The sequence below is a fragment of the Dipodomys merriami genome, unplaced genomic scaffold (genome assembly GCF_024711535.1).
Source record: "Dipodomys merriami isolate MVZ:Mamm:240054 unplaced genomic scaffold, mDipMer1.0.p SCAF_372, whole genome shotgun sequence".
Taxonomy (NCBI): Eukaryota; Metazoa; Chordata; class Mammalia; order Rodentia; family Heteromyidae; genus Dipodomys; species Dipodomys merriami.
The window spans coordinates 1007035-1033920 of NW_027205293.1; the positions used below are offsets into that span (position 1 = coordinate 1007035).

Sequence of the window (26886 nt, forward strand, 5' to 3'; positions counted from 1 at the left end):
TTTTACAATTTTTAAAACAGGCAAATGTTTTAGTTCATTTGTTTTGTTTTTTTTTTTCAATAAGTAATGGCACTAGATAAGCAATTTCTCAGAGGAAATTGTCTTTTGAACTAGGGTGTCATGGTCTTAAGTCTCTTAGAAATCAACCTCTGTCAGACAAATGGAGAGAGGAAGGGTGTAGTCAATGTACATATGTGAAAATAGTATTAGGTAATTTGAAGGGATTAGTGGGATTGAGACAGATAGAGAATGAAGATGGTGCACTGATCAAGATGCACTGTATTCTTAAACTGACATGCTGAGTTGAAACACCTTCATAATACTACTTAAAAATCATTATTTTTAAAAAATGAAAAAGAAAAAAAGTCAGTCCCTACCACTTTGGATGATTTTCATGAAACACATTATCATTATAAAGTTAATATTCAATAACAAAAATATCACACTGCATAATCTATACAATGTTTTCTGTGTTTCAAGGGGCAACCTTAATAAAAATCCTTTACTGATAAACTTCCTGTAGAATCTGTTTGCAAGTTATAAAACTAGTTTCTTTAGTTCCATGGTATGTCATTTCTGCAAATTATATGTGCCTTAAAAAGAGTTTTTATCTATAAAGATAATTTCTATTGTAAGAACTTAGATCTGATTTTACAATGGATTTCAACAAAAGAAAAGGAAGAATTGTAAGTCAGCTTTGCTGCACAGGTTTCCTGTATTGTATAAGGCTTTGTTAGTCAGAGGACTGGTCTTTCAAAATGTGCCAAACAGTTTCTCTAGTCTAACATTAAAAAGGAATGCCCTACTGTTCTTGGATTCAAGTTTGAGGTTTTTCTTTAATAGGTTGTAAAAGTTTCTACCAAGAACCCTCTGGACCAGCATTATCGAATAGGATTTTTCAAGATGATAAAAATCTTCTTTTCGTATTTGCATTGTCTGATACAGTTGCCACTAAACTCATGTGGTTAGTGGGCCCTTAAAATGAGGCTAGTATCAGTGTAGGATTATATTTTTATTTCATTAATTAATATAAATAGCTATGTGTCTATATTGACAGAAGAGTCCTTGGGATAATTATTGTAATATCCTACTAGTAGGATATTCAAAAAAGGATAATTTTGCAAGATTAAATTGCTTAGAGTATACGTGGTTTGAAAGTTAATAATTTTCATTACAAAAATGACATTTCATGAGATGATAAAAGCAAAGGTCTTTACTTTTGTGAAAGTTCTGAGCTGTCATGAGTACTTTTGATCTTTTACACTGTTAAGTTCTCAGAAAATATGCTATGGTCTTCAGCAACTAAAAATAATTTTACTAAGTTGTTTGAAGTGAAACTTTAGGCTGAAAGATTAACACTGGATCTACTTTTGCAGCTCAAGGGAAGGGCGATGCCATAAATGACACAGAATTTAGAGCAACAACATGCTCATTGTCCTCAGCTCCTTCCAATTTGTGGGAGAGACAAAACAGGCTAGACATGGTTGGATGCATCATAGGTTGTGCTGCAGAAGAGGCATCCCAATTTTAGTTTGGTTACACTCTGTACTTTTAGAGAAGCTGAGAGAAGACCAGTGAGGTCAAGACTCTGGGCTTAACAATTGGAGTTGCTGTGCAGTAGTCCAAGAAATCTACTGTTCTTGGTCACCACGAAGTTTGAATCCAGGTCTAGGGATCAGCCAGAGACCTGGCTGTTCTTCCTGCTGAAGATGCTTCTCTCTTGGTTACTGGAGGAAGCAGCCCTGGGCACCCACCATGCACCAACTGTTTATCTTTATAGTTGTGATTCATAAACTGAGACAAAATACTAAAGCAAGCCTTATTGTTACAGCAGAGTATACATATTGAAAAATATATTCTGCTTTAAGTAATTTGTTTGGACCTAATAAATAGATAAATTTAAGCCGTAAAAATAAGCTAGCAAAATACACCAAAAAATGCACGTGTAATTATCGTTTAGAGGAAATGGGTCTGGTAAAGAACACAGTAGAGTTTTAGTAACTTTTAGACAATACGAATTACTGAAAATTCTTGATAAACACAATTAGCACTTAGAAGAGTGGTCCACAAAATGATACAAATAATAAAGCATAAAGTGAAATTATTTTCTATGAAACTTTTCTAATAATATAGCATTTTCATCTTTTTAAAACGGTAGATTAGGATTATAATATAGATGAAATCAAAAGCCAATAAAAGCCCAAGATCCTCATTAGGGAACACAAGAGCTCCTCTATACCCCTAGAACCTACAATGGAAACCATGATTCTTACATCCTGCTGCCTTATATATGAGAGTAGCAACACCAGATTGCTTACAGTTTGCACTCATTTTGTTAGGAAATGCCAAGCTCCCTCTTCTCTCTACTCCAGCTTCAACCACACTGCAATCCAAGCATTACTCTCTAAAACCTGTTTCTTTGAGCCCCTGTTCACGTCAGTTACTGAACTTGTTGTATGATGCCACTTTCCAGTGTTTCTTCTCCTACCTAGATTGTGAACTCCCTAGGGGAATGTCTTATAAATAACTATCCCTACCACTTACCTGTATTTACATTGCAGGTATTAGGTAAATGCTTGCTGAAGTGGACTCACTGGCATTTTTACCAACATTATTAACTCCTTCACCAATTTTGCAACTGAAGGTAACTAAGAATATAACTTAAGACAGAATAGTAAGTACAGACACATAGTTGTTTTTACTTTCTCATTTATTGATGCCTTGGCCACAATGAACTAAAGATGTAAATGGAGAATATTAAGTGTAAAGGACTGAGAATACCTCTGAGAATTCTTAGAAAACAGATAATACAGAGAAAAGAAGTAGGGAAATTGTGAGCAAGCCCATCAGCCTACAAATAGTATTTTCAAGTTGATCATTAGTTTGCTTATGGAAATCTAAATATATTCTGTCTCATGAAAAATGACATAAACTGGGTGTTAAAAAACTAAAGCAAATATCATTGTCCGCTTAAAGAAATCAATGGATTTAGCAACTTCTAAAAATAAAATTAAACTTTACTACTATAGAATACCAACTGTAACTTCTAAAATGAATACTATTTAGATTTTATAAAAATATCAATGACTACATACATTAGAGACTAGACATGATCTTGAGATAAGTACAATATTTTAAAGGTAAAGAAGGTCTAGGAAAATTCTATCACTTTGTTGAGGGTTATACAAGCAGTTAAAATGGCCAGGACATCTAGATTATTACCCTTAAATTTAGTTTTTCCTGTTACATACTGCCTAGGAAGAAATGTTAAAACTCTTCCTGTATTAGTGAGACTTGCATCCAATCCCACTTATATCATCTTACTTTAGTAAAAATAAATGGCTTATTCAGATGATATTTTTCATAAACCTTGCTGATATTACAGGAAATCTACCAGGGAATAATTCTATTATTTCTAGGAGAAAAATTACTGATCTATTAGAACTTTTCTGTACTATATTAGTTAAAAGGGCTTACTTTTATATAAGTATTTGGAATCACTGTATTACCATTCAGGAAAAAACATAATGAGACAATTTATAATCTTTACAATTACTAAAAGTAAAATTTATGAACTAATTTCATGAAATTTTCACTGTAACTACTATCACTAACCATCTGACAATATAAATCATCTCACAACCAGGGGGATAGAGGTCATCTCTTAAGACATGCTATAATCATTGTGGAAAAAGCTCTCCTTATTTATATTTACTTATTTATGTAAATCTTGAACAAAAGAACTGTTAGCAAAGGTTTAATCAAATATAATTGGTTTATGTTTCTCTCCTAGCAAATGATTAAACTCGAAACAGAAGAATTAATTTTTGAGGAGCCAAATCAGTAAATTAGGTGACTGGAAAGCAAGAAGCATGGCTGCAATGTGGGGACAGAATGTGGGTTCAGACTCCCAAGGATGTGTATATTAAGAGGAGTTGAGTGAGACTCCTCTGTCTTACTCAGGGCATGCCAGCAGGGTTCCAGGGGGAAGGAGAATCAGGAAACCTACAAGCCAGGCAGGCCAAGTGTACTTATCTGATTTCACCACCATGAATTTAACTGTAGCCATATTTGCAAGTTACCAATTTGGAAGTTTACAAGTGCACCATAGTGGGTACTTGTCATCGTTGGTGCTACGTCATGATAACAGGTTGACATTCAATGCTGCTACAGCACAATATGTATCAAACTTACTGGGCATCAAGGATACTAAGATGTTAAACTAATTAATACTATCACAATGAAATGAAAAAGGTAAACATCTATATCTGCTAACAAGTGTTTGGAAATGCACATTTATATAAAATTATTATATAAAGGCTTTCATGATACAGCTCCCTGGCTCTTAAATTTTGAAAAGGACAATAAAATTCTGAATTTTTTTTTGCCCTTGCTACTGAGATCTGTGACAGAAGTGAAAAAGAGGCAACACTTCAACTTGGTTATTTATGAAATCAGGAGTTCAGTATGAAACTTCCTTCAGAATTAAAAATCATTTCAGACCAAAGAAGTATATGTGCTAATAACATTTATAAAATATCTCCACACTATTTACTAACAAAGCCTCATAAAATTTACATACTAAATACAGTAAAAATAATTTCTAATAAAGATTTTCCTGTCTTCCTAAACAAAATTTCTTGAGGTATCACTGTAAGACGCCAATATGGCACATTTGTCACACAATTCATGAGTCCATTCTAAAAATCCTGACCCACATTGCTACTTTCTAACAGGATGAACTAGTCTCAGGAAGAAATGCTTCAATTGTTACAAAAAAACAAAGGAGGCAGGTACTAGAAACTTGGCATTGTATAAAACAATTAAACTTATTATAAATACCCTATCTTCCTGCAGATACCATTCATTTAAAAAGTATTACTCAAACCCAGTAAAGCTTTGTCTCCTATGATAGTTAAAAAAAAAATCCTAGCGATTTAAGAATTTCACTATCTTTCTACATTACATCACAGTACATAAAGCTCTTAAAAATTTCAATATCAAGAGTACATTATTACCTCATAGCTAGCTTCCTCACTGGAAGGCAGACACTTGATTCAGCAGCTTTTAACTGCTAGATTAGAGCAGGGAAGCCATTTCACAATCAGCTTACAAAAAATAAGACAACATGCAGAGACACAAATACTAAAAATGTGTTTTGTATGTACAAATATCTATGTCCTGAAGTATGGCTATTAAGTAACAAGACTGACATAAAGCCAGAGGGATGATGGTTCTACATATGAAAAATATACATACGGAAAAGCAGGGGATTTACTGCAAAGCATAATTATACAATACGTTCCAAGGAAGAGCAAATGAATTTTTAAATTTCACGACTTAGGTCACAGTTTCAGTTACTTTTTACTGAATTCAGAACGATTAGGGGCAGAAGAATGCTTTTCCTTTTTTCTCTTCTTTTTTTCCTTTTTGTGATGTTTCCCTTTTTTTGATTTGTTCTTTTTTTCTTTTTTCTTTTCCTTCTTCTGACATTTTTGTTTCTTTTGTTTTGAAGAGTCCTCTTCAGTGGAACTGGAATAAGACCTATGGGCAATAATATACACTGAAAATTTATAACTGATTAGGTAACTTTAAGTGGGATTTTAGCTGACATAACTTCTCTTGGAATAAAAAGGGGATATAAACATAAACTCAAAATGTGCTTTGTTTTCACTTCAGATGCTAAATGCAGAATTTTTGATGCTTGGTCACAGAAACTTGACAACACTACCACCTCTATTGTGTTCAACTGTGAATTTTCAATTCAGTAAAGATGAAATTCTTTTCCTATGATTTTCATTTTTTTTCATGCTGTAGTACCCTTCAAAATCTTAAAAGATAAACAAAGCACTATTCTTCAACCTCCATTATATACACGGTATATCTAACTTGTTAACATATTTTCTTACAAGAACCACAAACGATGCAATTATATGCACATATAAAAGGCTGCAATTGTGCTTCCATAGAAAAGCTGAAAATTAACAAAATAAAAGCACATTTCTAACTCATTTGATCTTTCACATTAACATAGGGCTTTCTTTACATGCAGAGTGATACAATGAACACTTGAATTGCAAAATAATTTCTGCTAGATGCAGAGAGGATTCTTTTAACTACTCCAGATATGAGTGAGGTTGGCTTTTTATCAGACTTTATTTTCTAATATCATTCTGACAAGAAATTGGAAAAAAATAGAATTCCTGCACTGCTAATAGAAAGAAATGAAAAAAAGAAAAAGTCATTTGTAGATTTATGTTAAGTGGTATTTAACATTCTAACTACACTCAAAACAAAAACATGTGACAAGTCAGAAACTGAGTTCACTTAAAATAACACAGGTGTCTTTAGCTAGCTTATTGACCTAAATTTCAGCAGGTAAACCCAGACTGAAAACAATCATATATGACCACAAGATTTCAAGTGATTCTGTGTCTAAGGAACTGTGTCCCAACTCAGAGCTATCCTTCATTTTACTCTTGTGCTCTCTGTCTGGTCTGTCTATCTACTTGGGACTTCAACCATTTGCAAAGCTTATCTTCTCATCTAGTCTTGTGGTTCTGCCTTAGCTCTATTTTTGTTAAGTTTGTCTCATTTCCTGTTTTAAATACCTTGTTCGACTTGACCCCTTGGATTCTGATTATAGCTTCTTCCTTGTTTTTAGATGATTATTAGTTGTCTATTTTTGGCTGGTTCATTCCTGGATTCTCATTTTTAAGGCAGAATTTTAAGCTCTGGTATTAAATGGCACTATCTCTACATGCATAGAAAAGTTAATTTAGTTTCAGGCCCTAAGTTCTGAGAGGCTTGAAATAGAGAGATCTGAATAAATGGTCTAATATAAAATGAAACTATCTGAAGATATTTGGAAGATAATAATCTCATTTGCTGTCAGCAATTCACCTTGCTGTGTTAGCACAAATTATCCAACAATAAACCAGTCAGAAACCCTGAGTTCTATGATTCTAGCAGTTATGTTAAAAACATTACTATTTAAATCCCAATAACAAAAAGTAAACCTTTTTACTTTATAAATTATCTATGATTAAAACATGCTATTAAATGCTTTATGAAAACTATAGTCATAATACCTGAATTATAGGACCTATAAATTTAGTGAGAACTAGGTCCAAACCAGATCTAAATATGACCAAGTGCTCTAAGCAATGTCAATATGTGTGTATTTATAATCATATGAACAAATGAAACTGTAGTTATTAATCAAAGAAGATATTGATTCTTACTACTCTTGATCAATTAGTCAGTTGTTTAAAAGTCAACAGTAAAATTCACAGGTAGCTGGTAAAGGTTCTGAAAAATCTGAAGGTATTTTTAGCTTGACGGATTCTATTAATAGTAGACATGTACTATTTAAGTTCCAGCTTCATCTATATGAGAACAAACTGTACATGAAGACTTTAGACATGTGTCCAATTAAAAAATTTAGTTACTGGTATAAAACTACAACTGTTGAATATTAATACATAAAAAATTTTATAATCATTTTGGACTAACATTGTAACTTTTATTTTTATAAATATGCTGTTAAAATACCTTTTCCTCTTTTTCTTCAATTTGATTTTCTCTTTGCTTTTCTCTTTTTTCTTTTCTTCTTCTTCATTTATTCCTGTGGAGGAAAAGGAAGTTGGAAAAATCAGGTCACCATGAATTTATACTGATTTGTTATGTGTGTAAATATGTTAATTTTAGTTGTTTGTTAGATAGAGAAGATGACAAAAATAGGAACATGTAGTAAAGCCGAACAAAAGAACCTTTAAAGATACATCTTTTTTTTATAGTGTAAGACAATGTGAATGGTCATATTTTTAATATACAAAGATTAGAGAAATGTGACTGACATAAGGGGGAAAAAGTCCCGACCAAAGATACAATGTATTATAAAGGAAAATTTTTCTGAAATTTGGGGAATATTTTTTTTTAACACCTTGTAGTTCTTAGTTATCCTTTCTTTCTGGGTCTGGAGTGGACCATATCTTTCTTGAATGCTATCAGTGACTGGCTTTCTAAATTGTGAAAAATAAAAGGCAAAAGGAATAAAGACAAGGTGGAATGAGGGAAGAAAGCATTACAAAAAAGAAAACAAAATATATCATTATTTAAGATGTAGCTTAGTGGTAGACTGACTGCCTTAAGAGTTCCTGGGTTCTATCCCCAGACAGTCTAGCTTGCTCATCCTAATGACATAGGCATGAAAACATCCTAAGCTGAGACATGAAATTGGAGAGAAGATGTTTTCCTGAAGCCAGAGGAGTGGACGCTTGCTGGCCAGGTTTCCTGAGGAGAGTAGGGGAGCTTTGTTCTAACCAGTCATTCCAGCTTCTCAGGAGATGTGTCCATCATGGGAACAACTCTTCTTTCTGGATGGAAAAACTGTGAACCTCAAGAAGCTTAAGGTAGTCAACGCAGAAAGTCATCCTTAGGTCTCTTCTCAGATGTGGAACAGAGGCCACCAGACCAGCAAGTGGTGCTTCTTCTGTGGTAGCTTCAGAAAGATCTATGGGTGATTACTCCACAGGTAAATACATTGAATGGCTGTTTGCTCCAAGTCATGTCCAGTTGAAACAAACAAACAAAAAAGAAAGGTACAAAAAAATCAGTTTGACATTCTTTCAGTGCTGCTCCCCGTCTGTATGCAAGGGGTGACATTGTGGTCGTAGTGGTATAGTTTGGGGGGGGGGGTTGCCACTGGACAACTTGAGTGCTGGATGGTATGGCTAGGATGGAAAACAGCACTGGGATGGGCTGTGCGGGGTAGAAGTGTACTCTTCTCGCTTGTCTGCCTTCCCTTTGAGCAGGTCCAGGAAACCAAAGGCCAAGGTAGCCTTTTAGAAAGGGGTTAGCTCCTTGCAGCATGTCTGTTTTTCCAGGGAGTTTCTTTGTTTTTCTTAAAGATCTTCTATATATCTGTCTGTTGGCCACTAGGTTTGATAGAAACAATTATATTCTCAGTATAAATGAGATTGTCTTGTTGATATAGGGGGAGTAGGCTCTTAATGTCATCCTCATCATCAGCCTATTTGTTATCATTTGAAATAGGACCTAATTGTGCTATTTTCCCCTAACCATGGGAGAAATTCTAGACCAGACTCAAAGAGAGACATCAAGTATTTGATTTCTTCTAGTTATTAGCTTGTGATGAGAGCATTCCATGCTATTCAGGACCAAATTAAACATTAAACACCGTTCATTCCACTTTCAGGCTGCTGTGAGCATTTTGCCTGCCATTCGACTGACTAAATGTTTATCTTCCTTGTCATCAGTGATGTCAGTACCTACCTCATAGCCTTCTGTGTTAAGTGCTACGGGTAAGACCAGATTCCTGGGCAGAACTGGGGAAACTGAAACATCAATAAGTAATGTCTAAAATATATTGGTCAAGGTAAATACATAGACAAATACACAATACTGTATTTGTTAATATAATAATGGTATATAAGTCACGTTTAACTTTAATACAGAAATTAAAATACAAAATTATTAAAATAATCATAAATTAGCTAATGAGCACACAATATAAAGAGGTAAATTGTGATATGAATAATAAAGTGTATATAACAGTAAAAGCATAGTTTTTTTATACATGAGTGTAGATGATTTATAAGAGTCCTAAGAAAAATATATACTATAGATACACAAAAGAAAAGGAATCAATATATCACTGCAGAAAAACTTCAAATAACAAATGAGGAGTGGAAGAAACAAAAGCAAACACCAGACAAAAATGGTGAATAAAATGGCAGAAGTCTTCTCCTAGCAAAATTTTAATCTTAAATGGACTAAATGTCCCAATCAAAGGCAGAGAATGAACAAATGGATGAAAAGACAAGAATCAATCATAAGCCACTCAAGAGGCTCATTTTATCTTTGAGGGTAATTGGCTAAAAACAAAGGGATGGAAAAACATACTGTATGCAAATGATAACCATATGAGAACACCAGTGATTATACTTACATCATACTTGAAGCCAAAAACTGTCACAAGAGAAAATGTCATAAAAACAATGACAAATGACTTATTCAATAGAACATGTAACAAGTATAATTATACACGCAGCAGTCCACATCAGAGCACCAGAATACATAAAGCGATTAGTAATAGAACTGAAGAAGAAAGAGGCAGCTGTATAATAGTAGGGGAATTCACTGTCCATTGTCCACAATAGGTATAGTCACACAGAAAATTAGTAAGATAACCAGGAACATACAAGCTTACTATGCACAAGTCCTTGAGTTTAATCTCTATCACAGATAAAACACACATGCATGAATGTGCACACACAACACATACACACAAACTGGGAACAAAAAGGAAAATCCAAATACCAACAAATTCAGTCAAAAAGACTGGCCTCATTAGGTGAAGGAAATAAAAGATTAGAGAAGAAAAGAAATGAAAAGTCGTTTTAAAAAAAGATTAAAGAACAGAACTCCTTATGTAATCCAGATTAGCCTGCAATTTGCACTCTTCTGGCTTCTCTCTCCTATACCTTACCTGAGTGTTTTCTAAAAGACTAACATAATCAATAAAGCTTTAGCTAAATAAAAAATAAATGAAAAGACCCAAATAAATAAACTGAAAAGAGATTTACAGTGGATGTCTATTAAAATACAAAGGATTCTTTCTTTCTTTTTTTGGTTGCAGGGCTTCAACTCTGGGCCTAGGCGCTGTTCCTGAGCTCTTCAGCTCAAGGTGAGTGCTTTACCTCTTGAGCCACAGCACCATTTCCGGTTTTCTGGTGTTTAATTAGAGAAAAGAATCTCACGGACTTTCCTGATGGCTTTGAACTGAGATCCTGAGATCTCAGACTCCTGAGTAGCTAGGATTACAGGTGTGAGCCACTGGCACGGGCTATAAAGGATTATTTCTATTCCAATAGCTCTTGACCTACCTAGAAAAAGAGGGATGAATTTCTAGAAACATAATTTGCTAAAATTGATTCATGAAGAAATGGAAAATATGAGCAAACTAGTAAAAAGAAAGAGATTGGGTCAGTAATCAAAACCCTCTCAATATAGAAAAGTATACAAACAGATGACTTCTCCAGTGAACTCTATCACATATTTAAGGCAGCACTAAAGCTGTTCTTCTCAAATACTTCCAAATAATTAAGTCAAGTGAAAATGTCAAAACTCATTTACAAGGCTACCATTACCCTAATTAAAATGCTAAATAAGGCACCACAAGAAAACAAAATTATAGGCCATTATGCATGATAAACATGTATGCATTAATCCCCAACAAAATGGTACCAAACAGAATACAACAGAATATTAAGATTGCATATAGCTATCAAGTGGGATTTATTTCTTCAATGCAAGGATAGTCACATTTATGTAAATCAATGAATATACTACACAACATGAACAGAATGAAGGATATATAAACCAAATAATCATCTCAACAGAATGAAGGATATATAAACCAAATAATCATCTCAACAGGCATAGAAAAAAGCATTTGACAATAAATGAACAAGTCAATTATAAAGGAATATATGTTGTTTTGATAAAGGGTATATATGACGAGCCCATAACTAGCACGATAATAATGATGGAAAGTTCAAAGCTTTTCTTTTAAGGTAAAGAACTTGTGGACATTAAAAATGACATGATACTTTCTATTCAGCATAGTACTGAAAGCCCATCAGAGCAATTAGGAAAGAAAAGGCATCTAAATTGGAAAGAAAGAAGAAAAATATCTCTTTGCACATGGCATAATCTTGTATGCAAAAAACTCTGAAAGTTTCAGAAAAAAAAACTGGTTTAAGTAAGTGAATTCAGTCAAGATGCAAGATACAAAATCAACATGTAAAAATAAGGTGTGTTTCTATACATAAATAACAAGGAGTTATCTATAAAAGGTATTCAAGAAAATAACCCCTCTTAAAATAGTATTAAAACAACAATGACAAATCACTCCCATGAACCAGTGGTTCATACCTATAACCCTACCTACTCAGGAGGTTGATTCAAGCTAGCCTATACTGAAAAGTTCTCAAGACTATTTCCTAAATAACCAGCAAAAATCCAGACTAGTGGCATGGCTCAAGTGGTAGGGTCCCAGCAAAGCAAGCAAGCTGAGCTGACTTAGGCTTTGAACTCAAATTTCAGTACTGGTTAAAAAAAAAGTAGAAGAGGCATAAAATACTTAAGAAATGATCTACAGTATCATAGATATTGTCTTCCTATTCTTTGTATTCTTTTCTACTTTCAATCCATGTATTTTTTATCTTGGTCTACTGCTTTCCTACCAATCCCCTTTTTTTCTCCTGTGCTAGTTCAGGGCTTGAACTTGGAGCCTTGTGCACTTGCTCAGCCTTTATGATCGTGGCACTCTTGATTGGCACTTTGGTTGGCACCCTTGCTACTTGAGGCATGGCTTACAGTCCAGTATTTTGCTGGACAATTGAACACAGACTTTTCTGCCAAGGCTGGCTTCAAACCAAGGCCCTCCAGTCCTCTGCCTCCTAAGCAGCTAGAATAACAAATGCGAGCAACTGGAACCTGGCTGATCTACACCTTTATATTAAAGCTTATTCCATATTTATTCCTGATACTACATACTCTTTGAGAAAAAGCTTTTTAAAGGTTATTTCGATACTGAAATTTTGAAAGCACTATTTTATTTTTATATCTGGTTACTTTTGTTGGAAAAACCATAGTAATTCACACATAATCTTCCTTCAAAAAATCCAAAGGCATTACCTATATCTTACTAATGTCTAATGCTGCTATAGTGAAGCATAAAGCAATTCTAATTCCTGACCTTTCATTGATGACCCCTGTTTAACTCCTAACTCTACAGCTTGAATTGTATTTTTTTCTTGTTTTCTATGAAATGAACTTTGAAAAATATGGACTTTGTATGGGTCTATATTTTATCACTGAACTGGTACTGTAGAAGTTTTTCAATCTAAAACCTTTTTCTTCCTAGGATTCATTTGAATGCAACATTTCCTAAACTGATACTCCATTCATCTTTTTTCCCCTCTTTCTTTTTGCTTCAGTTTTATCTTCCAACTCAATCAATTTAATCATGTCATTTTTAATGTCTACAAGTTCTTTTTTGTCCTTGAATGTCTTTTGTTTTCTTCTCCATGCACAGACTGAACGTTTCAAGTCGAGCTCTTTTGCTTGCTAGTTTATATACAGTCATGGACCACATTATGATGATGTAGCCAATGAAGGACTGAATTGTCCTACCATATAGCCTACGTGTGTAGTAGGCTCTACCACATAGGCTTTCCTGAGTACAAGTTATACAGTTCACAGTATGACAAAAATGCCCAAGATAGATTTTCAACATGTATCACTGCTATGTGACCTATGCCCAGGTTTCATATATGATTCTTCTCTTTAAAAAATGTAACTCTTGATTGCCCAAAATATTGACTGGAAGCACTAAGCAAGTGATGCTTAGAACACTAGACTTTAATGGTAAACTAGCAAGGCCAAAGGATTGTGCAAAGAATTATCACTAATCAATCTCCTTTTCTGTTTCTACAATTTTACTGCCATTGTTTCTGATCTTAATGTTTTATGCCTTTAACAACAACAAGAAATTATTATTTAGCTCTTGTTTACTGTCATTTTAGTGATATTGCAGTAGAGAGTTGTGTTAATCAGACTTTTTGGCAGTAAACAAGTACCTGAGAAACATTTTAGAAGGAGGATGGATTTATTGTGAATTATGGTTTTGGAAGTTTTAGTCCACTGGTGGCATTATTGTTTCTGGGCCATGGCAAGGCAAAATATCATGGAGACGGCAGTGATGGAACATTTTGTAGAGCAGACAGAACAGAAGAAGCCTAGGATGAGATATGGGTAGTCCTGAAGAATATTCTCCTAGTGATCCACTTTCTCAGATCAGGATCAGGCCCTACATTCCACAGCTCCTTATTACCTATTCGTATTTTGAATCTATCAATGGGTAAATCCATTGATGAAATCAGAGTCCTTATGATCCACTCACTTCTCCAAAGCCCCTAGTGAACACAGATAAACTGGGAATCAAACCTGCAACAGTTGAGCTTTTGGGGGAATCCTTTATAATCAAGGCATAACAGGAGCAAAAGTACGTGCATGAATTCAACCAACTGAATTATCATAAACAACATGATTTTCATTTGTTGTCTTTGAGACCCTTTCTTTCTTCTTTGTTTTCAACTTGTCCCAGTACCTGATATTTGATTTCTTCTTAATTGGAAGTAATATGGAAAATAAACATTTTTTTAAGTTCATTGTTTAATGTTTTCTGATCAACTAAAATAAAATGGAGCTTAACCATTAAAAGTCTCTCATCCCATACTTAAAGCTGTATTGAAATAGGTTTTATTTTACTTCTGTGTGAAACCTCCATATGGAATATATGGAATTATGTAGTTTACAAAATTATAGCACCAAATTTGATCCCATTGCAAGAATAAGCCATTTTATACACAAGATGTGGCATAAAATAGAAATGTTTCATGACTGATCTTTTTTTGTATATGTTTAAAATAATGTAGGAACGTCTGTTAAATTGACCAGTTGGTCTTGAAGTGGAAAGAAAGTGCTTGGTACTAGGCAAGATTGCTGGTTATTGTGACTTGACAATCTAATCTTTGGTCTAATATCAAAATCCAGATACAATGGGAGGCAGGAAAGAAACATGGTCTATGGAATCTGAAACAGTTGGCCTGCTGCTGAGCAGTGTTTGATCTTAGGCAAATTACTTAGTCTATTACAGCCTATTTCTCACCTGTGCAGAAACTTATACACGGAACAGAAAAGACATCTTAATGATAAATGCAATATAAAAATAAGATTAAAAAGTGGAACATTTAGAAATATGTTTAGCAAATGGAGTAAAAAAAATATTGCTCACTTTTCTCTTGTAATGCCTGCAATTTATTTAGTTCTTCATTCTCTTCATCACTGTCTTCACTGCTTGTGCTGCTGACATCGAGCACTATGTCCCGTTTGGGGTCTACTCGAAGAAAATTGCGGCATTCAAAGGTCAGATGACCAGCTGAATTTAAAAAAAAATAGAATGACATAACTATAGATTCACTTTGTATTTTTTTTGAATAGCAGAAAACAATTCATTTCAATAATTAAAAAAGTTTTAACTTTTAAAGAGTTGGTTACTTTTAATATATACATACATATATATATATATATATATATATATATATATATATATATATATATATATATATATATCCCCCCCCCAAACACAGTACTACAAGAGAATTTCTTCCTGAAACTTCTAATTCAATAAATATTTTGGGGAGTACTTATACATTTCAGGATATGAATTATATTTTCCCCTTCTAAAAATACATTACTATTATAATTTTAAAAAATCTAGAGAGCAATATAGGAGACTAACCTGATTAAAATATAATACATGCACATGTGAAATGTTATGGTGAATCCTGTAGTACACTCAATGCATAGTATTAAAAAATGAATAACAAAGCAAAATCAACTCTACCATGGGCAGGTATCAGTGGGAAGAGGCAAAGCAAAAGGGGAAGATGAATGAGGATAAATATGTTTGAAGTACTTTATATGCATGTATGAAAGTAGAACAATGAAAACTGTTGAAATTATTTTAAGAGGGAATGATATATATTCGAGTGTGATGGAGAGGGAGAGCTAATGGGCACATGGTATGCATGTATAGAAATATAAAGACACTACGTCTGTACAACTAATTCATGCTAATAAAAAAGCTTGGTAAGAAATAGAATACAACACCAACACGTACAGAAAATAATATAACCAATATGTATAACTTATCCACGTGGGTAGGACAGTCATAAGTACCTGAGGGAAGAACGGACAGGAACAAACATGAGTGTGCTGACAGCAGAACTGACATGCTGGCCAAGATCAGCAACTGAGAAGTCTCATGCCAGAGTCTTAGAAAGTAGTAACAGTGGGGCTTCAGCGTGAGCCTTAATGCCTGCAACCATGTGCTGCAACCCTGGCTGTCAAAGCCTACAACTACCCCCAAGGCATAGAATTTGTCTTTCTGTTAAAGGCCTGGAGCTCAGAGTCATCTACTGCTTCTGTAGCAAATACCTGCCAAGGGCTGAAGTAGCTGGAGGAGTTTCCATCTCAGTAGAGCAGAAGGACTCAGTCAGCTAGTCTGCAAAATCCTTCCAAATGCATCATTTATAAGTTTTACAAATGCTTTTTTTGTTTCCAAACATAGAATTTTCAGACCTTATTCTTATTGTTGATTTTAAAATTTATTACACTGTTATCTGAGAATACAATTAGTATGTATGCTCTTTGGTGACTGATAAGATTTCTTTTGTGGCTTGGTATATAGTGAATTTAGGGGAGAGCTGGTAAGCATTTCATAAGGATATACACTATTTGTTGAGAATGGTAATGTATATTTTGTTGTTTAAATACTTGACAGAAGTACTTAGAATATGTTATTGATTTATCTACTTTTCCTGATAATTCAGTTTTTGTTATACATATTGAGCCATTAGTAAACACATTTGAGATAATTAATTTTTCAACTTTTTACCTAATTGTTCTTGTCCAAGTATTAAAGTAAAAATTGTTCCACTCCCACTGCTCTAATTGTTATGAATCCTATGAAATTGTATCATATGATACTATCATTTCTTTGAGTAAAAGCTAAATATCAGTAGTATTCAATCTAATCTGGACAAGAGTGTGAAGACCTCTCAATTGAAAGAGACTAACTTCTTCAACAGATAATTGAGGGACATTGGTTCTCTACATACAGAAGAATGAAAGGTGGACACATGCAAAAGTTAACTCAAAATAGACTGAAGACCATGAAACATAGGGTCCCAAATCACCAAACTCTTAGACTTCGATACCTTCACAAACAAGATACTCTCTGAACCTTGTAGTTTAGGGGTGAAATGAACTTCAGCCTCTCCTACATCCTCCCATCTGTAGGACTGACTAGTGGTGGGGCTTCTTCAAAGTATCGAGAAGTCTATTGAGTCTTAGCATCAATTAGTTGTACAAGAGGGTTTAATTCTGACATGTCCAGATATGCATACGATGTAGTTTGATCACATTCACCCACTCCCCTCCTTTTGAAACCAATCTCAATAAATTTCATTGTTCAATTTTTAGACATGTACAGAAAGTATTCCAACCACATGAACTTTCCTTCACCACCTCTGTTCTCCTACTCCCTCCTGGTACTACTCTTCTTGACATTTTTTTTTTAAGTATATGACAATTGTTCTGTATGGTATTTCAAACACGTATATACTTTAATGTATCTTTAATGTACAGTAATCAAATTGAACACCTCACTTTGCCCAATCCTCCTAACCTTGAATTACTCAACAGTCAGTAAGTTTTGTTTTCCCATTTGCATTCCCAGATGAAATATATTTTGCTATTGGTTACTCCTTAACATTCTCTTCTATCCCTTCTTAGTCCCCCTAAACAGTTTTACAATAACAAATATGTTATACATAGAGAGATCAAATTATTAGTATAAACTCAGTGTTGGCCAGATAAATAAATAAATAAAAATAATAAGCCTGAGGTAGCATTGTGGCTCAAGTGGTAGAGCACAGCCTTGAGGAAAAAAAAAAAAAAAAAAAAAAAAAAAAAACCATGGACAGTGCCAGGCTGAATTGAAGCTAGAAGACTGGTATGCACAAACAAACTCATAAACAAATAGAGTTGGTTGAAAGGGACTCATTATAAATAAAAGAAAGTAGAATTTTTTTTTGTTTTTTGTTTTTTTAGAATTCACAAACTTTATAGACAATGTGTACTTACGGTAGCCACATTTTTTACAGCCAGCTCTGACATTATCCTTGTTGCAACCTGAAAAAAAAAATTGGATGAGTCTTCTGAGATGCATAAAGACTTTATCACATGAAATTAGAAATGTTTGTTTGTAAAACTTTCTTGAATAGAAAAAAATGATCTCTGATACATTATAGTAATACTACTAAATTATTCTGACTCTTAAAAGCAATTTATTCAGACTGAATTTATTCAAATCACTTGAGAGATACTTAAATTTGTTTTTATTTTTAAAATTTATTTTATTTTATTGTAAAGGTGATGTACAGAGGGGTTACAGTTACATAAATAAGGTAATGAGTACATTTCTTGTGGAACAGTGTTACCCCCTCAATAGTAGAGTCAAGAACATTTCAGGAATTCTACAACAGTAAGGAAAAATATTTGTTATTCAAATGTGAAAACTGTTAATTTACTATTCATAAATGAGAAATTAAAAATAATATATTTTTCCTTCTTTGTGTATGTGTTGTGTGCACACATGTGCACATGTGTGTGTGTATCTGTTTGTGTGTATGTGTGGTGCCTAGGATCAAACCATGGGCCTTTATTATATACTAAGTAAGCACTTTGCCAGTGAAATTACAGAACAGTGGCTGCAATGCTTAGATATTATAAGAAGCATTAACTTCAACCACAAATTTCAGCAAAACAAACTACTCATGTGCCTAATTTTGATAAATGTTTACAAATATTTGTAGTATATGAGGCAATACTGAAAGTTTAAGTACTAGAAATAAATTAAAACTGACTTTTAAATGGCAGTAATATATACAACATAAAATTTACCATCATAACCATTCATAGTGTTGCAATTCAATAGAATAAAAATATATTCACAGTGTTGCACAAGCATTCAACCATTTCCTATTTCTAAAAGATTTACCTCATTGCAAGCATTAACTGTACCCATTAAACAAGTTCTCTCTTCTCTTCTCTTTAGTCCCTGGCTATCTCTATTCTGTTTTTAAGAATTTTCCAAAAAAAAAAAGAATTTTCCATTTCTTGGAATTCATTTTGATAAACATAAATGATAAACATCATTTTTTATGATCATATGCACATAGCTAGTTATCAAAATGAACTCCAAGAAATGAAAACAAGAGGTTTTCTTTCTTTCTTTTTTTTGCATCTTTTCTCCTTTGTCACTATTTTTGTTTTCTGCACCTTTGGTTTTATATGTAAGTTTATCTGTTTGGGGGAGGGTAAAGTAGAGCACAGAAATGTTAACACAAAGCATAAACAAATGTAGCAGTGATACTCACTAGACACTATGTTGAAAATGAGATATATAACTTGTGGGAGTGGTCAGGAGGGAAAAACTGGGAGAAAATGAGGGAAGAGGTGACACTATTGAAAAAGAAATGTATTCATTACCTGACTTAAGCCCTTTGTACCTCACCTTTACTAAAACAATAAAAAATATAAAAAGAATTTCCCATATGCATGGAGAAATTACACTATCTTTAGTCTGATTTTACTTAGCAGAATGTTTTAAAGGATCATCTATATTGAGCAGTTATCTTATTAATATTATTTTATATGACTGAATAACACACAGTTAAAATTTATTTAAACCTCCAAGTGACCTCCAATAGTGAGTTCAATAAAGCTCAGTTCAGTCTTATTCCATTTCCTTGCTGACGGGCATCTAAGTTCTAAACCATTCAAGTGGAGATACTATCTCAGTGTAACATATATATTAAAATGGCTAAGTGTGAACAGAAAATAGTACTAATTTGTAAGAAAAAAATCCCTCCAAAATTATTTACTTAATATTATGAGGTTAATATAATGGTTATTTTTCCTAATTTACATTTTTCTCTCAAATATTGAATTGCTCTAGTAAAACCAGTTTTGCTAGAATGCTTGTTTTTAAAACGTAAATGTAAAAACATAACCAACATATTTGGGAACAATTTAGACATAAAAATCTGACTTTCCTCCATGAAAATCAGTGGGTTGATCTGAGCTGCCAGGAATATACAAGACGCAAGCACTGCACTCAGAAGACTTCAAGACCTCAGGTCATTTCAGGATCATGGGCAGCAGTGCTCATCCACAAGTGGTGATCGAACTTTCCATTGATTTCACATCATCTCTGTCCCACTCAGCTCACAGGCTGAGCACTTCTAAGAAGAACTTCATCAGTACCCTCCAGTCTTTTAAAGGTAAAGTGTCAAATTTGACATGGTATTTAATGCCTTTTTTAAAAAAAATCATTTAACATGTGCAAAACACCATGTCACTTTTTATTAAGTCCAAACTTTTTGAGCACTATGGCCCAATCCCTTTGTCTCCATAAACTGGACATTACTGCATAGTATAAGGATGCATATGCCACATTATAGAAAAACCATGACTGGAATAAAGCTGGATTCATACTATCTGAGGCTTTTTCATTATGAAATCAACCGCATATTGAAGAAAAAAAAAAAAAAGCTCAGAGAATTCGGGTCAATGTTGTGTGTTTCCATAGAAACCAAAGATGCAGAATAATGCTGCACAAACCTGTGCTAAATGCACAATTATAGTCCCTGCAACAGACTAAGAATGTTGTAACAGATAGACTTGAAACAATCTCATCTCAGCATGTATTAAATACATTTATGACACAAAAAAACCACTGATACGAATCATTCAAGTATATCATACTTTTAAAGGAAATAAAATATGAAACATCTTCAAGTCAGGCCATCTTTTTTTTTTCACAAAGTTGAAACTTTTATATAAAAATATATAACAAAACCCATTATTTATAATGTAACTGCCTATTAACTATTTCCTCACTAGCCGTTAGTTAAATTAAGATCACAGCATCAGTTGTCTTTAATTTCTGTGACCACCTGAATGCTTCTTTCTGCAATTTAATCTCAGGCAAATAACAGCCTCAATCTGAGAGAACTGGCACAGTGAAAGGGGTAGTTTATTCTGTTTTGAGGACCAGTGCTAGGGATAATGATGCCACTCTTATAGTTTCCTTGGCTTTGTCTATTTTGTGAGCATTATTTTCCAGGATTTTCTCCCTGTTTTTCCTTTTCTGATTAAGTCTGCCAGAACTCAAAATCCTTGGTCAAAATAAATCAGAAAATTGTACTATGAAACCCTTACTCAGCTAAGATACCTAATGGTGTCAATTCCTCTCCTTTATAGAAGTTTGTAACAGTTATTCATAGCCTCTCTCCAATCCAGGCTTCAAAGTTCTTTCAATTGTGACCTACAATCTAAATTTTGTCACAATAAGAAAAAAACCCTAAATGTAAACCTTATCAAAACCAAACTAAAAAGACACTTTAAATTTTGTGAAAAAAATATGTGCATCTCACAATACTAACATAGGTTAATTATTCCTACTGTGTAAAATCCAGCAAACCATTAATTTGTGGACAGAAAGTTCACAGAAAAGGAAGTAGAAGTGACTCTGAAACACTCAGCTTTATTTATAATAAGTGAAGTATCCATTAAAATTGTAGTAGGATTCCATTTTCACTTCTCATGATAGGAAAGATTGAAAAGGTTGAAGAGGGTGCTTGGGTAAGGATACTGCTGCCACTGCCAAGAGTGTAAATTATCACTGAACTATCTCCACAGAAAGCAAGCTGGTGTAATCTATCAGGACTATAAATTTACAGACTGCCTTCAACCAGCAATTCCACACCTGTGAATTAACCCTCTCAACTTACTTTTACAAATGCATACTGACTTACAAATGAAGTCATTCATGGCGACACAGTTTATAAGAGTGGAGATAATTAAAATTTAAATAGAAGTCTGACAAATTTTGGAATTAAGGAACAAAGATCATCTTAAATGAAATGTAATGATCTCAAAGACACATTATTTATGTATTATTTGTGTGTGCATGTGTGTGAGAGAAAGAGAGAAGGAAGGAAGGAAAGAAAGAAAGAAAGAAAGAAAGAAAGAAAGAAAGAAACAAACAAACAAACAAACAAACAAACAAACAAAGAAAGTGTACTGGGGCTTAAACTCGCAGCCAGTCTACTCTCCTTTAACTTCTTTGCTATACCCCTTGAATCACACCTCTACCTCTGGCTTTTTACTGGTTAATTGGAAATAGGAGTCTCACAGACTTGTGCTACAGCTAATTTTAAACTGTGATCCTCAGATCTCAGCCTACTAAGAGCTAGGATTACACATCGGGCATAGGCATCTAGCAACCAAAATATTTTAAAACAGGAGATGTCTTAATTGTACATATAAAATTAACCCTCAAAATCATCTGGCCTTCAAAAGAGGGATAAAAGTAAACAAAACGAAGAGTTGCTTTAACTATTGGCATGAGAAAGATAATATTTAAGTAAATGCATATAACTTTTATCCACTCGTCTCATATAATGATCTATGAAGAAAAGATGCTGTACAGGTACAGGTTTAAGATAACAGAGAAATTTAATTTGTGAACTAAAGAAAAATCAATACTGCTGACCAGATAAATCTGCTTACTTATTATTTACCTGTTATGGATACAATTCTGAATTGGGATTTGGAGTAGTCATAGAGATGAATAAAATCCCTCATTAAAGGAAGCTACACTATACTATGCTGTCTAGAATAATGCACTCATGGCTGTAAATATGAGAAAATATGCAGGTGTCATAAGGACACTGGTTCTGTTAATAAATATGAAGAAATGACAGACAAGACTTTAAGATGAAAGACAGGGAAATGTAGGCAAGTGTAATAAAAAGGGGTGACAACAACAACCAAAACCACAGATTTTCACAACATTAGAGAATATGCAAGAGTGGTGGAAGGAAAAAGATAGAAAAGGTGATTAGGCCATCTTCAGGAATATGCACTTTATTCTTTTTTTTGTGCTGGTCCTGGGGTTTGAACTTAGGGCCTAGGTGCTGTCTCTAAGCTATTTTGCTCATGGTTAGCACTCTACTACTTGAGCCACAGCTTCACTTTTAGCTTTTTGTTGGGTAATTGGAGATAAGTCATAGATTTTCCTGCTCAGGCTGTCTTTGAACCACGATCCTCAGATCTCAGCCTCTTGAATAGCTAGGATTTTAAGAGTGAGCCACTGTCACACAATCCTGCTTCATTCTTGAAGAGAGGGGGAACTGGCATTTTAATACTTTAGAAGCTGAAGAATTCTAAGCCATCGATCCCTTCATTATGGAAACAAGGAAACCAAGCCTCTGAAAAACTAAGTGGCTTAAAAAGAATTTTACAAAACTCACAGATATGGATTTAAAATAAAATCCTACAAATGATAGGATATATGGTTTTGAAAATTACTGTTACAACATAAACTGGATACGGGTGGCTCATGCCTGTAATTCTAGCTACTAAGGCAGCTGAGATCTGAGGATCACAGGTTGAAACTAGCTCAGACAAAAAAGTCCCTGTGAGCCTCTTCTCCAAAAAACTACCCAAAAAAGCTGGAAGTGGTTCTGTGGCTCAAAGCGCTAGCCTTAAACACAAAGAGGCTCAGGGATAGCTCTCAGGCCTTGATTTCAAGCCCGAGGACTGGCAAAAAACAAAACAAAACACTCCCCCCCCCAAAAAAAACCCTACAAAAACACAACATGAATTGGAGAATAAATTACCAATAGTATAGTTTATAAAGAAAAAACAATTATAGTATAATTTGGAATTCTATCTATTCTGAGATGCTACAGTGATGTTTTTAAGAATCTCACTCATTGTGGTAATCAGACAGAAATGTTCTGTTAGCCATTGGTGATTTCCTAACTTGGCTCTAAAGATTTCACAGAAAGATAAAAGACACCCCCCCAATTAAAACAAAATACAAACAAAAACTCACCACCAAAAATTAGAGCTTTGTGCCAACCACACCAGTAACATACATTGCCACTTATCCCAGGCCAAGTCTTCCTAGAGAATCACTCACAAGATTTCAACACCTGAGCTAATTTCAACAACTGTAAATGGGCAAAGCAAGTTTCACTGAGTCCTATGTTCAACTCCCATTTCTCTAATAACAACAAAGCTCCTGAGATTTCTCTAAGGGTCTATAATATGCTATTGTTATCTACATAATGATTTAAGCTTACCATACAATGCTAAGAAAAAACAGCTGAAGCACGTGAACATCCAACAGACTAGGTCAGTTTTCTTCTGTGGTATGTGGAAAGCAGCCTTATTATCTTACAGTCACACTTTGTAATAATCACTAGCAGAACTACCCCCAAGAAATGCCTAGCTGAATCCTTTATACCTAAAATAAAAGAACACAGCATAATACTTGTTCTCTTTGATGATCTCATCTAAAGCTTTCAAAGGAGCCCTATTTTCTTTAATACACTGTCTGGATCGATCATTCAAGAAATTACCTTAACATTTTCTATCTGTATTTCCTAAGGCACTTGCATTGTACTTGTATAGTGCCTGTCATGATTATTGTCTCAATTTTTGCTAAGTTAAAACAGTTTATCTATAGGCTTCAAAGTGTTATTTTGAATTGAAAGGTATATATCTGTAGCCTAGTTTCTGGGAATTTCAAAGAAAATTTTGAAGAAACTACTTTAGCCCTCCTTCTGCAATCTCCATTACTGAAGTTTTCAAGGTTGTATCCTTTTGCATGCCCATACTACACAGGTAGTCACAAAACTTTCTCAATAAAGGGTCAACTTGTGTGATGCTAAGATCAACACAAGTAATTTGGCCTATGAGAATACCTAGACAATCTATCCAGGCTTGTCTCTAGACTTGTCATAGATCTTCCCTTCATAATCTACACTCTATATCTGAGCAAAGTCATCTACTCTATAGCTTTAATCATTACATGTATAGCTGATACCTACATCATGGACTTTGACACTGATTTCTTTCCTAAGAGACAGATTGTATCTCAGACTATCAGATATTTCTATTCTTGTGTTATACTTAGTGTCATGCTCCAAAGTAAAGTCATCTTCCTTCTAAACTGTGCTTTGAGTTATCAGAAATTAGTCCTAACCCAACTAACAGTGAGACCTAGGTTAATTACATTTCCATTTTTCATCTTCATAGAATCAATCAATCATTTCTAGTGATCCTATCATCAAAAATACATCTCGAACCTATTTGCTTCTCTCAGATCAAAGCTAAGCTAGACACCATCATAGCTCACCAAAACTACTCCTAATTAATGAACTTTCCTCCAGACTACACTATAACCTGAATTATTTATCCAAAGTGTGCATCTGCATGAAAACCCTAAGTGGCTTCCTATTCTCCATGATATCTGTCATTTATTTAAGTTATACAATATTGAGGCAAGATGAATTCACACATATGGTATAGAGGAGCCCAAATGACTTGTCACTCATAGCTCAAAATAGGTAAGTTATTTGACTTTTCTGTCCCCCAGTTTCTTCATCTGTGAAATGGGAACATTAGTATGTTTTTCACAGCAAGGTTGAAAAAAGTGAAAGAAGATCATTGAAATCTTTGCTATACTATCTAAGGTCAGTTATTAGCTCTTTAATTACTCACTTTCCTACATTTGCAAGTGGAGTATTATCCATAGCAAACATATTCTCTTCTCACATACATCTTCTTCCTCTACCTCTGATTGCAATCTCCCCTATAAGTACTCATCTTTCCCACAATTCTTTTGGTCTCTTAAGTGCTGATGGTCCCTTCTATACCCTGTTAGATGTTTTACTATCTGCTCCCCAACACCTTGAATTTTCCTTGCTGGGACACTAGCTCCATGTCTCTCTCTTCACTGCTAAACTGGAAGTTTTGTGTGAAGAGCAATTATGTCTACCTAGGATGGTGCCTGGCACACAGAAAGAACTTAATAAAGAATGCACACTTCTCTCAGTTTCAGATGTGCTCCTCTTCAAACTGCACAAAATTCTTCCCTTAAAAACTGCCTGTAAAATTAAGATTCAGAAAAGCTGCCACGGATCAAAGAAACTGGTCAACCAATGCGGAGAGAGGCAGGTTTAAACAAAGCGTTTCTGAAACAATACTTTTCAGAATCTTTTCTACAGTAAAGGGCACTCTGCATCCCCACGCTGGGGTGTAAACAGTGTCCTGCAGATACACCGTGGGAAAGCCAATTTAAGAGGTGCCCAATCCCACCTGAATTTCCTAAGAAACTGAATCCCTAAAGAGGACATCTTTGGGAACTTAGTCCTCAGAGTTTGGATACAGAAACTGGGACTAGAAAGGACCTTACATAGAACTCAACAAAGCGCCTTCTTTGACAGATAGGAAAACTGAGCCCCAGAAGGGCAAAGCTGAAGTTCTGCGGCCACACAACAGGAAGAACTAGAAATGGAGGGAACCCAAGAACGCACTTTCCGTACGAACACAGGGCATTCGGCTCCCGGGGAGAACCACGTGTTTCCACTTCAGATTTTATTTTCAAGCCACAAAAAACTCAAGGCCAATGGTCCTGGTCCCTCGGCGCCCGGCTAGGCCTATAATCCACTGTCCGTCTACAGGAGACTTTCCCTGTAATCCTGCGCAGCTGACCCGGCTGGGGGCGGGAAGGAGAGTTTCTTTCTTTACTTTAGACTTGCAGCGTAAACCTTTAAAGGTAAACCAACAGAATCTGTCGATTTTTAAGGCCATGAATCTGTCCCTTCCCCACTGAGCCCTAGCCCACTTGACCCCACCCGCTTCCTTCTAAGCTGGAAAGCAGGGATCCCGCTGCTGGTCTTCACCTGGCACTGCCATGTCGCTGGTAACAGAAGTCACTGGATCCAGCAGATGTGGAAAAATGCGTTTTCTTCTCGCTGGCTGCGGAGGCACCACAGGGTCAAGGCAGTCTCTTTCACCCACACGGGGCCCGTGTCCACACCGCAGCAGGAAGGCCTAGGGCGCCTCCAGGGATAGCGGAACCAAGTCGTTGCGGATGCAGTTTCCGGGAGAGGCACATTTCATGACACACCTGGTCCGAACCATTATTGCCAATATCGGGGGGGGGGGAAAGAGGTGAGTGTGAACTGCGCATGCCTAAAGTGAAGTGAACACAACCCCGATGGTTTCAGACTCTTCTGTTTTAACGTTGTTACAAGTCACATTTAAACTGATGTCAATCTGGTGGGGGAACTGTCGCCTTTTCTC

The 26886-nt window shown here is 34.8% G+C and overlaps 1 protein-coding gene across 1 annotated transcript; it reads right to left on the reverse strand.

Moving 5' to 3' along the window:
- Nucleotides 1-2692: 2692 nt before the first annotated feature.
- On the reverse strand, nt 2693-26667 carry LOC138804776 (protein SREK1IP1). Its single transcript, XM_069989208.1, has 5 exons — nt 26484-26667; nt 17803-17850; nt 14888-15031; nt 7555-7627; nt 2693-5544 (listed from the first exon to the last, which is right to left on the reverse strand). The coding sequence occupies exons 1-5, from the start codon at nt 26494-26496 to the stop codon at nt 5358-5360; spliced, it is 465 nt and encodes a 154-aa protein (XP_069845309.1). The 5' UTR covers nt 26497-26667; the 3' UTR covers nt 2693-5357.
- Between the last annotated feature and the right edge of the window lie 219 nt (nt 26668-26886).